The 13,593-nt window shown below is 46.8% G+C and overlaps 1 protein-coding gene and 1 long non-coding RNA gene across 4 annotated transcripts in view; one reads left to right on the top strand and one right to left on the bottom strand.

The window, feature by feature from the left end:
• LOC102549320 (uncharacterized) overlaps positions 1–5,472 on the bottom strand; it is a 79,703-nt gene extending 74,231 nt beyond the window's left edge. Inside the window, exon 1 of the long non-coding RNA XR_015629134.1 lies at positions 5,142–5,472. This is a non-coding gene — a long non-coding RNA (uncharacterized LOC102549320). The remainder of the gene's footprint in view (positions 1–5,141) is intronic.
• Positions 2,701–13,593, top strand: part of Satb2 (SATB homeobox 2) — a 181,869-nt gene continuing 170,976 nt past the window's right edge. Inside the window, exons 1-2 of one of the 3 annotated variants that reach the window (XM_087567273.1) lie at positions 4,453–5,797; positions 7,022–7,270. In XM_087567273.1, coding sequence (XP_087423399.1) covers positions 7,081–7,270 — 190 coding nt within the window. In that variant the 5' untranslated portion in view covers positions 4,453–5,797; positions 7,022–7,080. 3 annotated transcript variants of the gene reach the window in all.

Raw genomic sequence — 13,593 nt, 5'->3', positions numbered from 1 at the left:
AACGTACGTCGATCCCAGGAGCCATGGCGTTGGGGTTATTTATGCTTTGAGTCGCCAGCGGTGTTCTCGGCCTTTCCCGGGTTTCCCACACGGTGATTGGGAGTCTAATAACCAAATCTTCGTCCAAGTACTCTCCCAGCTCTTAAACCTGTCCCCTCACCACCCTCCTTCTAAAAAGCAGAGCTGTCTCTGTCACCTAGGACCTCTGACAGAAAGTCGCAGGTCTTCCCTGGGACAGTTGACAGAGTAACGCTTGGCACTTTTTTTTGCTCCTTGTGCTTTGGCACACTGTGTTGTCCTGAACTCCAACTCCCCAGACACCTAGGCAGCTCTGCTCTCCTAGACTAGTTGCCCAACTCCCTACCCCAATCCCTTGCGGCGCATTTCTGACCAGGCCTCACAGGCATGTTCCTGTGCGAACCCTGGGAAGAATCCCACCACCTCTTAGGCTGTCCTACCGCATCGCCCCCGCCCAGGCCCCTAGAGCGGCTAGGACAACTGTGAGTCCTGTCATTTTTGCCTGGCGCGGGTTGATCTCTTGGGTTCTGATGCCAACAAGGAAGCTGGGTGATAACGAAGTAAGTGTCGCCTGTCGCTGTGCTCTGGTCAGTCTCCAGAGTAGTCTAAAAAAGTTAGCTTAAGCTCATCCTAGAGGAACTGCTCTTCCTCCTCCAAAGCCTGTCCGGATTCTCCCATATCCGGGCCACCAGCTCCACGTCCACTTGACTCGCTGGATTTGCAATCTAAACGCAGCGGCAGTATGAGGTCTTTTAAAGTGTTGGTCGCCTAACCTTCCACGGACAGTCCGAGACGGAAATTGGCTTCAGACACAACATGGGCATCCTTAGAAAGAAATAATTCCCCCTCGCTCCCCACTCCCCGCCCCTAGAGGGGCCAACTCCAGGAGAAGCTTTTGGCTCGTTTTGATTCCTAGAAGCCGTCCCTTCGAAGGCTTTTAAGGTGGCGGTTCCCACGAAGTTTGAAATGTGTGCCCTGGGGTGGAGAGAAAAAAAACAAACAAACAAACAAAAAAAAAACAGCACAAATTTTCAGTGCTCTAAAAGAGCGCACCTCTGAAAGTGCCTGGGTCACCGAACTTGAGAGCCAGAGAGGCTGGGGGGGTGAATGGTGGGCCTTCAGAGGCCGTGGCCAAAAAGATGCAAAGGCACTCTGCTTGGCACTCTGCGTCCTATCAGGGCAGTCGGGCCTAGGTGGTGTAATCCTAGCACACCACGGAAGTTGACCTGGGCAGATGACCCGCACAAACCGCAGAGGCAACTGGAGAAAGCAAACGCCACTGTCATTAAAAGTGCAGGCCAGGCCTTAAGGGGATGTAGGCCTGGGAAGAAAGAAAAGCAGTCTAGCAAAGAAACTATGTGCACTTAACCCCAGCATAGAAAGTCCCAGTGTTTTGTTGTTGTTCTTGTTGTTGTTGTTGTTGCTTAAAAAATAATAACAGTGTGATTGTGAAAGACAGGCGGCTTTTGACTACTTAACATTAGGGGGAAATTTTAGGGCTAGGAGAATCCGAGAAAAGTTTGAGTAGATCATCCTCAAAAAATGTAGGTCGGAAACAACTGAGAAAACATACCCCCCCCCCCCCCCCCCCGCTCCAAAACTTTACATTCTGAGCACAAGGGAGCTGTTTCTTAATCTGGTGTGTGTGGGGTCGGGAGAGTTTTGGATCAAAGTACTTAAAAAGACAAGTGTATTTATACCATGTTAAAAAGTGTGATTGTTTCAAAAAGTGTTTGGAAATAAAGCATCATGGGGAATACAAAAATGAAACCAAGCATTTCTTGAATTATCAAACATATTTATTTACTGTTTTTAAAATGAAAATAATGACAAACGTTTTAAAAGTATTATTTAAAATATAACTTGCTGTAGTGACTAGAAGTGTTTGAAATAATTTGCTTTAGTTGAAATGAAGTTAACAAAACCGAATTGGGAAAACAGAAGAGGCCTTCATTGGAGACAAAACTTAAAGGGAAAAATTCACACTGGGTGTGCAAGGCAAAACTTTCTAGAATTCTCCTTTTGCAAAACGAGAGAAATTTGAAAATGCTCTACTAAAAATAATCTGCCAACATTCAAAGTACAGTTTTAATAACAACATCGAATTCCACATTTTCAAGTATATTAAATGTAATTTGCTTAATTTTTAAAATGTAATTTTAAATAATTTAGAATTTTTGTCCCAAATGGTAGATTTTCTTTTCATTATCAAAAAGAGACAAAAGAAATAATGAATTTGAAAGGGTGTGGAATCTAGCCACAATGCACATTTAATTGAACTTAATTGTATACTTTATTTAAATAGTTTCTGTTTTTAAAAATAATTTAGAATCAATAGTTCCCTTTAAAGCATAATAAAATATTTACACTTTATAAAATATTAACCGATTAAACAATACTGCCGTGTTGTTTATAAGAGTGTAGCTGAAGTTCATAATTATACTGTTGACACAAGCCAGTGAGGTTAGCGAAGTGATCCTTAGCAAAAACGCAAACGACGATTTTCCGACAGTGATTTTTTATAAAATAGCTCATTAATGACTTAGGATAGAATCGTTCCAACCATTCGCATCATCAGATATAATAATAGTGACGAATCAGACAAAAAAGATCCCCACTAAACGATTTGCATTTTTTCCAGAAGTCCTGAAGTCCTAATATCATCAATTCTTCTTAGTTCGTGGACATTGGGCCGGAGGATTCTGTAGTTCCAACACCAAGGTAAGAAGGGAAACGGGGCAGGATGGGGGGATATTACCGTTAATATATAAATAAGATATATGCATTTTCCATTTTAAAAACGGGCTAAGTTTGACAGCAATGGCTAAGTTTTTGAACCACTCCTTTCTCATTTCGATATGCTATAACACTGTTCTTTTTTTAAAGTTTGTCGATCAAAACTTACAATTTCTTTCTGTCATTGCTTCCAAAACCCCTTTAGCTACTTTCAAGGGTTGAGTTACTTGAGCCACTTTGCTTTCGCGGGCTTCGGATTTTCTCTAGCCCCTTTGGCTGGGAATGTTGATGGGAGCACGGAATTTGGGGAAGGAAAAAGCAGGGAAAAGAAAAAGGCTTCTTAATACTGCGGTGGCTCCCTGGAGGATTACTACCCTGACGGCCTCCCTCTGCCTGGAGCTGCTCCCTAGTCACCTGGGGCTTACGGCGAAGTTGGTGGGCGGCACCTCTGAGTGGGACTCACCGAGGTCTGGGCACCGAGATCTAGGCCAGGGACAGGTTTCCTTTCGGGGACCCTCTTTCTTTCAGAAGCCCTCGGGCCTCCCTGGCCGTGGGCTTGGGACTCTTGGGGCGTTGGGGGTCGCGGGGTGGAGAGATGACCAAGTAAGTGGACAGCAGCCTAGTCTCCAGCGCTAAGCTCAGAATCAACCTCCAATGGCCCAGCTCAAGGCCGGGGTTTAGAGAATTGCCCGGAGCGCGTTTCCCGAAACCGAATTTAGTTTGGCCCTCTGGCGCCGCCGTACAGTCAATGCTTCTTAAGGGGGACTAGTGGCTCTGGCAACCGGTGGAAGCCGAGTCCTTGGGGTCCTAGGGAACAGGAGGGAAAGCCCCGGTACACAGAAGGGACAGGAGGTGCCGCCGGCTCAAGGGGCTTCTCTGGCCCGAAGGCCGGAGAGGAATGGTTCATATTTTCTCCTCTGAGGTCCCAGTGGCTGACAGACGCCGGACCAGGCAGGCACCTCTCCCGGGCCGGGGCTCCGGCCCACGTGCTTTTTTTTTTTTTAAGGAGGTCCGCGCCCATGCGGGATAGCCAAGACAAAAGCGCGGTCCGCAGCCGGGTTGGGGCCGGCAGTACCCGCGCCACCTTAAACAAGTAACGCGGCGGGAGCCGAACTGCTAGGGCCGCGCGAGTCCGCAAAAGTTTGTGGCTCCTAAGCCATAGAAAGACTAGCTAGGGACTCATCGGCGCGGAGAGGCTAGGTCCCCACAACTCAGCTCTGCTCGCGCCCGAATTCGGTCCCCAGCGGCTGAGGGTCTTCAGGAGCTCCGGTGCCGCAACCCCAGGGCGCGCAGCCCCAGCGCCCCGGCCGGCACGATGTTCTGGCCTCTCGGCTGCACCGCTCGCAACGTAGCCCTTGTGGCCAGAGTGGCAGTGATGCATCATGCCTTGTGCCCACGGAGCAACCCTCTCTCCAGTGCCGGACCCAAAGCCGGACGGGCGGAGTCTCGCTCCAGGAGTTCGGGACACCCGGGCTATTGTTCCGGACCCGCGGCCGCACCCGATCTGAGGGAGAAGTGGCCTTCCCCAAACACGGCCCGGAGCGCATCGGGCCGGGATGGTCGCCTCGGAGCTGAAGGGGAGCTCGCTTGCACGGAGAAAAGTTGCTCCGAGGGGCGGAGGCGGTGGGTGGTGGGCGGAGGCGGTGGGTGGGGGAGGCGATCGCCTTCCTATCTCCAAAGTCGAAAGTACTCTGCGGCGCAGTTAACAGAGCCGGGAGACGAGGCAGCCTCTGCCGCTTCCCGAGCGCCAGTCTGCGCCTCTGCGGCGAGCCGCGGCACGGAGCGCCCGCCAAGTCGCCGCAGCCTGCGCGCCGGGACGAGTGCGCCTAGGGGCTGGGCGAGGCGGCTGCGCCCTGGACTTGCTACAAGGAGGAGGACCAGACCCTGGGCCCTGGCGTTCGTCAGCGCCTAGACGCACCCACTCGTCGGCCGTGGCCACCGCCTCGCGCCACACTCAGTCCTCAGCCATCCGTCCTTCGTCGCGCGGTGCCTGAGGTCCTTGCCACCCCGCTCCCACCTCCGACTCTCCCCTTCCTCCTTTCTCCCTGCCTCCCACCCCTCGCCTATCCCTGTGCCTCCTCCGCAGCCCGGCTCGATGGGTCGCCGTGCTCATAGCGATTGATTGATTGATGTTTAATTTCCTGCCAGGCGGGGCCCCCCTCCCCCCGCAACCTCCCCAGCCCTCCTCCCCGCCCCCCACTCCCCTCCTTCATTGCGGTGGACCAGTCTGGCTTGGGTTTAGATCCGTTCCCCCCATTTCCATCCCGAAATAACCCAGAGACATCCCCTACCCCCACCCCAAATTATTATTTTGAAGGCGCTAGATCTGGGGACCGAAAGGGGGAGGGGGAGAAATCGGAAACCGAGGACAACCCAAAAGGACTCACTTTGCCTGATGACTCAACGCAACTAATAATCATCTCCCTCTCAGTGTCTTTCTCTCTGCGGCTTGTCAGTGAGTCCCGCTCTGGCTTCTGGCAGAGGCGGCCGCAAGGGGAGAGGTTGGAGGTGACAGCTTGGGCGGCCGCCGCGTTTTCTATTGCGCGCGGTCTGGGGTCTCCGCACCTTCCCGGCTCTTGGTAGCACGGTCCCCGCGACTCTAGCCGCGCCTCCTCTGGAGCTAGCGGCTGTAGGAGCCAGCAGCCGCCGCAGCCTCCCAGTCCTCAGCCCTTTCTCTCCAGAACCGGTCTCCTACCCGAAGGTGTGAAAGGCTCTTTCAGCCCCCTCTCCCCCCCTCCTCCGCCGTCCCCTCCCCCGCTCGCTCTGGTGCCCCTTTGGAGGAGTCCTCCTTTCCCTTTCCTCCTCCTCCCTCGGCGCCCCCCCCCCATCATCATAACAACCATCTCCGAACCAGAAGAAGACACCCTGACCCAGGACCTTAAACGCTAGGAACGGGGAAGAGGAAAAGGAAAGGGGAAGGAGGAAAGAGAAAGGAAGACAGGGACAGCACTGCAAATCATCCAGAAACTTTCCACCCTGGATTCTCTACTTTTGCTCCATGGACAGAGTCCCAGCCAGCCAAGTTTCAGACAGACCGTAAGCAGTAAGTATGCTGGGCGAGGGCTCCCACGCGGCGCCCGGAGTTCGGGAAGCCCGGGGCGCGCTAAGTTCCCCGGCGGTTCCCGGGCTCTGGCTCCCATGCGCGCCTAAGCAAAGCCGGAAAGTGCGGTGGAGCCTTCACTCGCAACCCCTCCGCGCACTCCCTACATCTCTCGCAGTTTTCCTTACCCTCTCTGTCTCCCCCCTCCCCACCTTGTCTGGATCCGTGGCGACTACGCTTCTCCCGCGTCCAAAGCGCCCTAGAGGATTCTCAGTGTCCCTGGCGTATTCGGGGTTCCTCTCACGGGTTTCAGTGACAATGTAGGCGCCGTTTCATCAGGTGTTTTCCCTTCTTCCGGGTCACTCCTCCGAAATTGAAGAGTGCCGAGAACTGCATGGAGCACTGCTCGCCTAGGGACCTCGAGAAAAACTTTCCAGATTTAGAAATTAGGATTAGTGGAGGGTGCTCCTGCACCTAAGAATTTAGATTTCTTTCTCTCGTGTTTTATGCTTAATGGCTTTAAAAAAAAAAAGGGCAACAACAACAACCGCATCCAGGACACGATGAAGATAAGAATGCTCCCAAATAATTGTGATCCTGTGATGAAGGATAGCCTTTCCAAACCTCAAAGTGTTTTGGGATGATCACTCACGTGAAATTATAGTTAATTTTTTTTGTGCAAAGGTGTGTGTTTGTGTACACAAGTGTACTTGGTCTATAAAGGTAAAAAGTGGGCATTCCATGGTTTCATTAATCCAGCTTGACCATAGCGCATTTATCAAGCAATTAATTTGCTTAAGGACCCGTGTAGGTCCTCGCTCCCTCCATGGCCAGGTGAGACCTCTTGCTTTCAAAACCCTGACCCCCAAGTGGGGGACGGGGTGGGGGATCTCCATCAAAGAGAGGCTAATGCCTGTGCTGCCGGCAATGAATGGGGTACTGCTAAGGACTTCGAGGTCCGACTCTGTTCACACAACTGAAGGCTAACTCTTGGGACCTGAGACAGAGCAGGTCTTAGCACCTCAAGTTCTGGGCAGCTTTGGGACCTCCAGTGTTTGGTTGGGACTTCCTTTCCCGGGACCCTTCGGTACCCTTCTGCAGCGTGGGAGGAAGTTTGTGTGGCTGCGGTGCAGTGCTCTGCCACTGGCCTGATCGTCTATCACGTGTGTGAGCGGTTTTCCCTCTTTTTTTTCCCTCCCCCTTCCCTCCCCTCCGCCCCCTCCCTAGGTCCCTGCGCGTTTTATTGCGACCTGCCGGTGGGAACTTTGTCTCCAAATCGGAGCAGCATGGAGCGGCGGAGCGAGAGCCCGTGTCTTCGGGACAGCCCCGACCGAAGGAGCGGCAGCCCCGACGTCAAGGGGCCTCCCCCGGTGAAGGTGGCCCGGCTGGAGCAGAACGGCAGCCCCATGGGAGCCCGCGGGAGGCCCAACGGCGCCGTGGCCAAGGCCGTGGGAGGTAACAGCCCGGAGCTGGGAGGTGCGCGCAGCCGGAGGCCCAGTGATAATGGCCTGGGTGTCAGGGTACAGGTTGATTAGGCGCTGTTTCGGTGTAGGATTACAGGAAGTCAAATCCAGGTTGCCAAATAATGCCCTAGTTGCCTCTCCGCAACTGGTAGTAGCTTCATCCCGAGTTAAAACAAGAAAGTGGTTTACCCAGAGGGTGGCATTTTTTGGGCACTTTGCCACTGTGTGCTGAGGTGTTGGCAGGTCTGTGTCACAGCCAGCTAACTGTTTCTAGATTTTCCTAGAGAGCTTTTTAGTGTTTTAACTCCTTTGCCTTGCCTCGGATCTGTTTTAGGGCTGAAGCTTACATGCCTTGATTTTAGTGGGACAGAGACCTAGGATGAGGCTAGAGCCGAAGCAATGGTTTTGGTGTTCTTTAGCTGGGACGGTGCTGAGAGAGACAAATGAGTGACAATTAGGGCTGTGTCCTGCAGAGGTTTTGGGGGGTGGGGGGGATGAGGATCACCACCGTGAGTCCATTATATCCTTGGAGGATTTGCTGCTGTTTGCCTGCAGAGTTTAGACATAGCCGTTTATAACTTTGTTAGGAATTAGAGAATTGGGTGAAAAACAGCGAGCAACTTTATTTGCTGCCTGCCGCTTCCCCACCCAAGAATTCAATATTATTTAAAGGAAGTCCTTGTTTTCATTACATCTGCAGATACTTTCTTTAACAGTGATTAGAGAAGAATTTAAATACCGTACTTTAGGGTTTGCACGGCAGTCAACTAGCTGTTTCGTACATATGAAACGTACAGTTTTATATGGCATTCAGACTGTTTTGTTTGGGATAAATCATTTTAATTTTATCATGCCCGAGATTCCGCTTCACCCCAGATGCTTTTAGCAGCAGCATGTTTAATGTAATTCTTGATGTTGACCAGCAGAACATAATACAAATTCATGGTAAACTTGGCGATAAGGTTCCACCTCCCACCCCAATCCCCCCACATCTCATGCCTGAGTCTGTGGTGACCATCGAGCTTTGGAATAAATACTTAGTTTGAAATGCCTCCACACACCCAAGAAGATGACACTCTTCTGTTTTTAATTTCATTTTTCTTGGTGGTGGTCATTAAAGACAGCTTGCCTTAATTCTTTCAATGGGCCGTTTCTCTTGAGAAGCAGCCTTCCTCTCATTCTTAAAGTTTTGAAAACATGGTTTAGCTTGTGTATAGGCCCATTTAGAGATGTGAAAATGTACTTTTCCATGAGGCAAAAAGAAAGAAAGGAAAAGGCAAGGAGCAAACGAGCAAGCCTATAAGTGTGTGACTCACTCTTCAGAGTGGGACCCATGAGTGTATTGCCCCTGAGACCAGAACAATGACCTTGGCCTTCTTTATGGTCACTTACACGCACAGAATGGAGAGACATCCATCACAGACACGGTGGGACCATGCTGGGGACCCTGGCTGGACTTGCTGCCAATGTCTGCTGAGAACAGTTTTGGAAATCCTTGGAAAACACGGATTCTGAAAGTCATCTCTTATATAGGGAAAATCCCGGGCTTCGTAATTTTTGTCTCTCTTTGTTAATCCAGTGCAGTTCAGCTGTACGCTCTAAGTTCTGTGAGGTCTTCAGACAGTTTAGAGTGTAACTATCAAGAATCCTTTAACCAAGCTGTCTTTTCCTTTCATGTCACATTGAACTAGGAGAGAAGCCTCCTCAGTCTGTGGATCTAGGGTCCCTTTAGTGTGGAATGATAGCTCCTTTGCAGATTTTCTGAAATTATAATTTGCTTTTGACCACTGACTCTAAATTTGCTACAGACTAAAATTATTGCCTTTGTGATGAATAATAGATTTGTTTCAATAAACTTATCTAGTTAGCACTTTGGAGGCTTAACTTAATTTAGAAACACTGAGTCCTATTAGAGGCCCCCATACTGGAAGTAAGATGACAACATTTGCCTTAATTTGTAGTGCATAATAGTAAAGGGTATATGGTGGGTCTGTACATAGTGGGTTTATAAAATATTCTTTTAAAAAAGCTCTCATTCTCTACAGCATAATAGATTCTTTGGAATTTGTCTGTTCCAAATAAATTAATTTAGAGACCTTCAAAATATAACAGAATATCAGATTTTGCAGTGCAAAACTCTTTGTGTTGACTGTTAATAATTATTTTGTTGGTTTCAGTTTATAAAGTTCCCAAGTGTATACTAAGATGTTAATAATTTTATTTCTTTATAACTTCTAATCATGAATATAGACTGGAGGAAAGCCAAGCCTTTTAAACATGTATATTCTAATTTTAAAAACAATGTTCAAAGTATATTTCTAGTTAGAAATACTTCCCAATTGAAACTTTTTTTCTTTTAGCACAGGGTAGATATAAAGTAGATTGCATTTCCACCATTCTACATCTCTTGTTGAAAATTCTTTATAAAACTTACATAGTCACAAAAATATTTAACTGCTGGGCCATTTGTTCTTGTTTGGTCTGTGGCACTGTGTCCATGCGGTGGACGTGGACTATGTACACAGAGGATTTGGGGGCACACACTTGTTTCTCTTGAGTGTTCCTCCTGAAAATTGTTCTCCTCACAGAAAGAGGGAAAAATCATTACGTTAATTGGTTGCTCAGTAAAATAGCAATTTATCCCACCGCTTTTGATAAGTAGGGAGAGATAAATGCTTTTGGTTGGCTGAGAGAGTATGGTCTGCTGCTGTTCTCCTTGTTACAGAGTGGGAACTTATTGGGATTTTTTTTTTGATGAGACTTAGGTATTCATAGAGGAGGGGGGCATTCTGGTACATAGAGTCTGGTTTGAACTAGTGGAAGTGGTGAATGCTCCATCCCAGTCTCTAACATGTTTAAGAATCAACTTATGCTAAGTCAGTGCCTTGCGTACAATGTGGTCAGCCTGTTAGCAACTACACCGTGGGTTTTGCCTTGTCTTTTCCATACCCCCAGGATGTTTCTGCTCTTTATGTTGTATTTTTTTTTTCAAAGCATGTATGTAGTGAAACAGAAGGGCTCCAATTTATGTAAAAGTCAGCTTTGGTAGAAGGTCTTCTGGGGGGAAAAAGGCTAATATCTCTTTAAAAAACATATGAAGGCTGGGAGAGAGTTTAGACAGGCAAGAGCCTTGTGGTGTTGACAGCTTTATATCCCTGCTGGGTGACATTCACTTACTAGAATTGGCGTCCCCTCTCAGCTAGTAATTCACTCCATAAGGATTTGGGAAAAGGATGATTAATGGTGGGGAAATTTATATTTGCAAAATTGTTGATTAAAACTTACAGATCTATTTGAAGACTTAGAAGAAGAGCTTATTAAGGATCAGCTAACTGAGCATCAGACTTACCCTTAGCATGAGCCCCTAAAACATGCTGTGCTGTGTTGAATCCTCAGCCAGGCAACCCACAGCCTAAAATGAAAGTGGGGCCAGGGAAGTCTGAGAGGAGCCCAGGCTTCTGCCTTTTTTTCCCCGGGACTGCTGGAAAGGGCCGGCCAGTTGTGCTTTAATAGCAGAGAGTTATTGTGCCTCATTCATTGTTAACACAAGCATTTTCACTTTTTAATGTTTGGCTTCAAGAAGAACTTTCAGACAGCTTTATTTAAACTGAATGAACAGCACTTGGCTGTACCAGATGGTGTATTTGCTGATAGGAAGCATTAAACATCAGAAATCTTTTCGGTATTTTTCTTTTTCCTAGGATTTTTTAATGCTTTGAGAGAGAGAGAGAGAGAGAGAGAGAGAGAGAGAGAGAGAGAGAGAGAGAGAGAGTGTGTGTTAAATGTTCTAGTTGGGGGGGTTGGAATTTAAACATTGATGTCTTACTGAGATACCTGTTCATTTTGTTAAAAAAATTGCTTATTTTTGAAAAACATTTTTCTTTTAAAAATAATTGGATTTTATTGAGGAACTGCTGGCTGAAGTTACCTCTTAAGAAAATTCCCTGAAGTAGATGGCTCCCCTTGCTTCCACGTCTCTTCAAGAACATAGCTGCCTTGTTGCAAGGAGGGGAAGAATCATTACGCAGTACACACTTGCTGCATTCGAACAGAGAACAAATGTGATCAAGATTGCTAGGCAGGGCCTCATTTAGAGCCGAGCACCATCTACTACAACAGCAGTCAACCTAATTGTCTACATGTGGAATATTTCCTTTTCCATCAGGAGTCAGAGCAATGTGGGGCGGGTCAAGTGGAGACAAAATATTGGCGATGGGGCAGCAATAATTTCACTCTTTGAGAGCAGCGCCAATGGGAAAGAGTATATATATTTATGTAATATTGAAATATATAAAACACTTATAATTGTCAACACAAGGAAATGGAGAGAACTCTGTTTCCCATGATGGCTGACATAAGGGGCAGTGGCAGTTGGAGCATATGCTTGTAGGAAGGACTCAGTGTTTCAAGGCTTCCCTACCCGATCCGCACTGTTGTTACTATTTTAAATGTAAAGGTTTAAGGTCTCTTAAGAGTATGAACTTAGGCTTGGGGGTCATCTAACTGTCTAACATGTCCTCTGTAGTTTTGCTGAAGTAGAAAAATAGCTCTTCCCTAAAGTGTTTTTAGCCCTTGGCCTGTTATTAAAATAAAGACATACTTGGTTAAAAAAAATATATGCAATGGAACATACACATTAAACAGAACACAGGGTATCCACCCCTCAAAGTCCTGAGTGTAATTTGGTGTTTCAAGTAATTTTGGAAGTTTCATGTTCCATCAGCAGAAACTCACTGACCATTATATAGTGAAGTTCTGCTGCAGTGGTGTGCTCTGTGTGTGTGTGTGTGTGTGTGTGTGTGTGTGTGTGTGTGTGTGTGTGTGTGCATGTGCATGCATGCGCACGCGCGCCCTTAAAACTACAAAGAAGTCCCTTAAGCATCTGTTTTTTAACTGGTGCAGAAAATGAGCAATGCCTTCATTTCCTGAAGGCCGTGGCTAGCTGAGGTAATTTGTTCATCCTAGATATCCTGTATTGACTCTTCTTCTTTTTAATTCCTCTTTCTCTATAGGAAGAGAAAAATAGATTAATCATTATTTATAAGATACCTGGGAATATGAATTTGAGTAATTTTAAGGACAAGGAAATCAGTTATCTCAACCAAGACTATGGTAATTGTTTTGGGTGCGTTTGGCAAGACAGCATTGATGAGACTTGATGGCTTTACTTTGGTAAATTGAAACATTGTTGCCTCCTCCTCCTCCTCCTCCTCCTCCACCTCCTCCTCCACCTCCTCCTCCTCCTCCTCCTCCTCCTTCTCCTTCTCCTCATCTCTTCTTCTTCTAAATAAGAATTCAGTGTAGAAGCAGTGTATATGAATGTATTTAAAAGCTATGCTACATTAACAGAGTTCCGTATATTCCATATTGTATCATTTTCTTTGGATACATATATCATTTGTTGTCCTTTAGTTTTTGTTGAGATAAAATTTATTTGGGTTCTTATCATTAAAACTAATAATCCCACATTTGATATTTTAAACTACATACACAGCTTGTTCTATTTCTGCATGCCAAAAGCCATTCTTTATTGCAGGAAACATGTACTCACTAAGATAGTTTGTATATTTTTCTTTAATAAGTACACTTTAAGAACCTCTTTAAGAAATGTGTAATAACATAGTAACTTGTGTTATCCTTCTTACACTGAGACTGAGGTACAATGGCATTTTGGAACATATTTAAAGACAGAGCATTTGACAAAAGTTGTATGTGTAACAGTTTGTCAGTGGAAAGTGACAAGCGGGGAATGACAAATGAAATGTTGGCATCATCCCTCTTTATTTTGATAAAAATGTCTCAATTTGCAGTGATATAATACTGTTTCATAGTATTTCATGAGTTGTAGGAGATGCATAAGGAGAATTTAGATTTTGGGAACGGGAAATTAGCAGCCCAAACTCTTTTCAGAAGCTTTGGCAGCACGTCCCTTTTCCCCCCTGCTCCCCGAGAACAGGAACAGCAGTGAAATGTTGGATTGAACCCATACATTTTAACTCATTATTTTTTGAAAAAAAAAGGGGGGGGCGTGGGGGCTGGGTAACTGAAAATGGTTTCAAGTAGGAGACCTTTATACTTAGCTGGGAAAGTGAAGAAGAGTTTGCCGTTTAGTTTCCTTGTTTTCTCTATGGCAATTTGAAAAGGAGTGATTTCCTTCTCTTGGCTTTGATTGTACAGATCTCTTCTCCCTTCCAATCATTACGGCTCTTCAGCAGTAATTTAGCAAGCCAGTCAGGTGAGCTGTGAATTTCTTTTATTTTAAAGTACAGGAGAGGCTTTGAAGCTGTCTGAGTATTAGAAACAGATCTCTAAATACAAAGGATTCATCATCCTGCT

The sequence above is a fragment of the Rattus norvegicus genome, chromosome 9 (assembly GCF_021556685.1).
Source record: "Rattus norvegicus strain SHRSP/BbbUtx chromosome 9, alternate assembly SHRSP_T2T, whole genome shotgun sequence".
Classification (NCBI taxonomy): domain Eukaryota; kingdom Metazoa; phylum Chordata; class Mammalia; order Rodentia; family Muridae; genus Rattus; species Rattus norvegicus.
The sequence above is the reverse complement of the archived record's forward strand: the minus strand, read 5'-3'. Positions and strand labels throughout refer to the sequence as shown.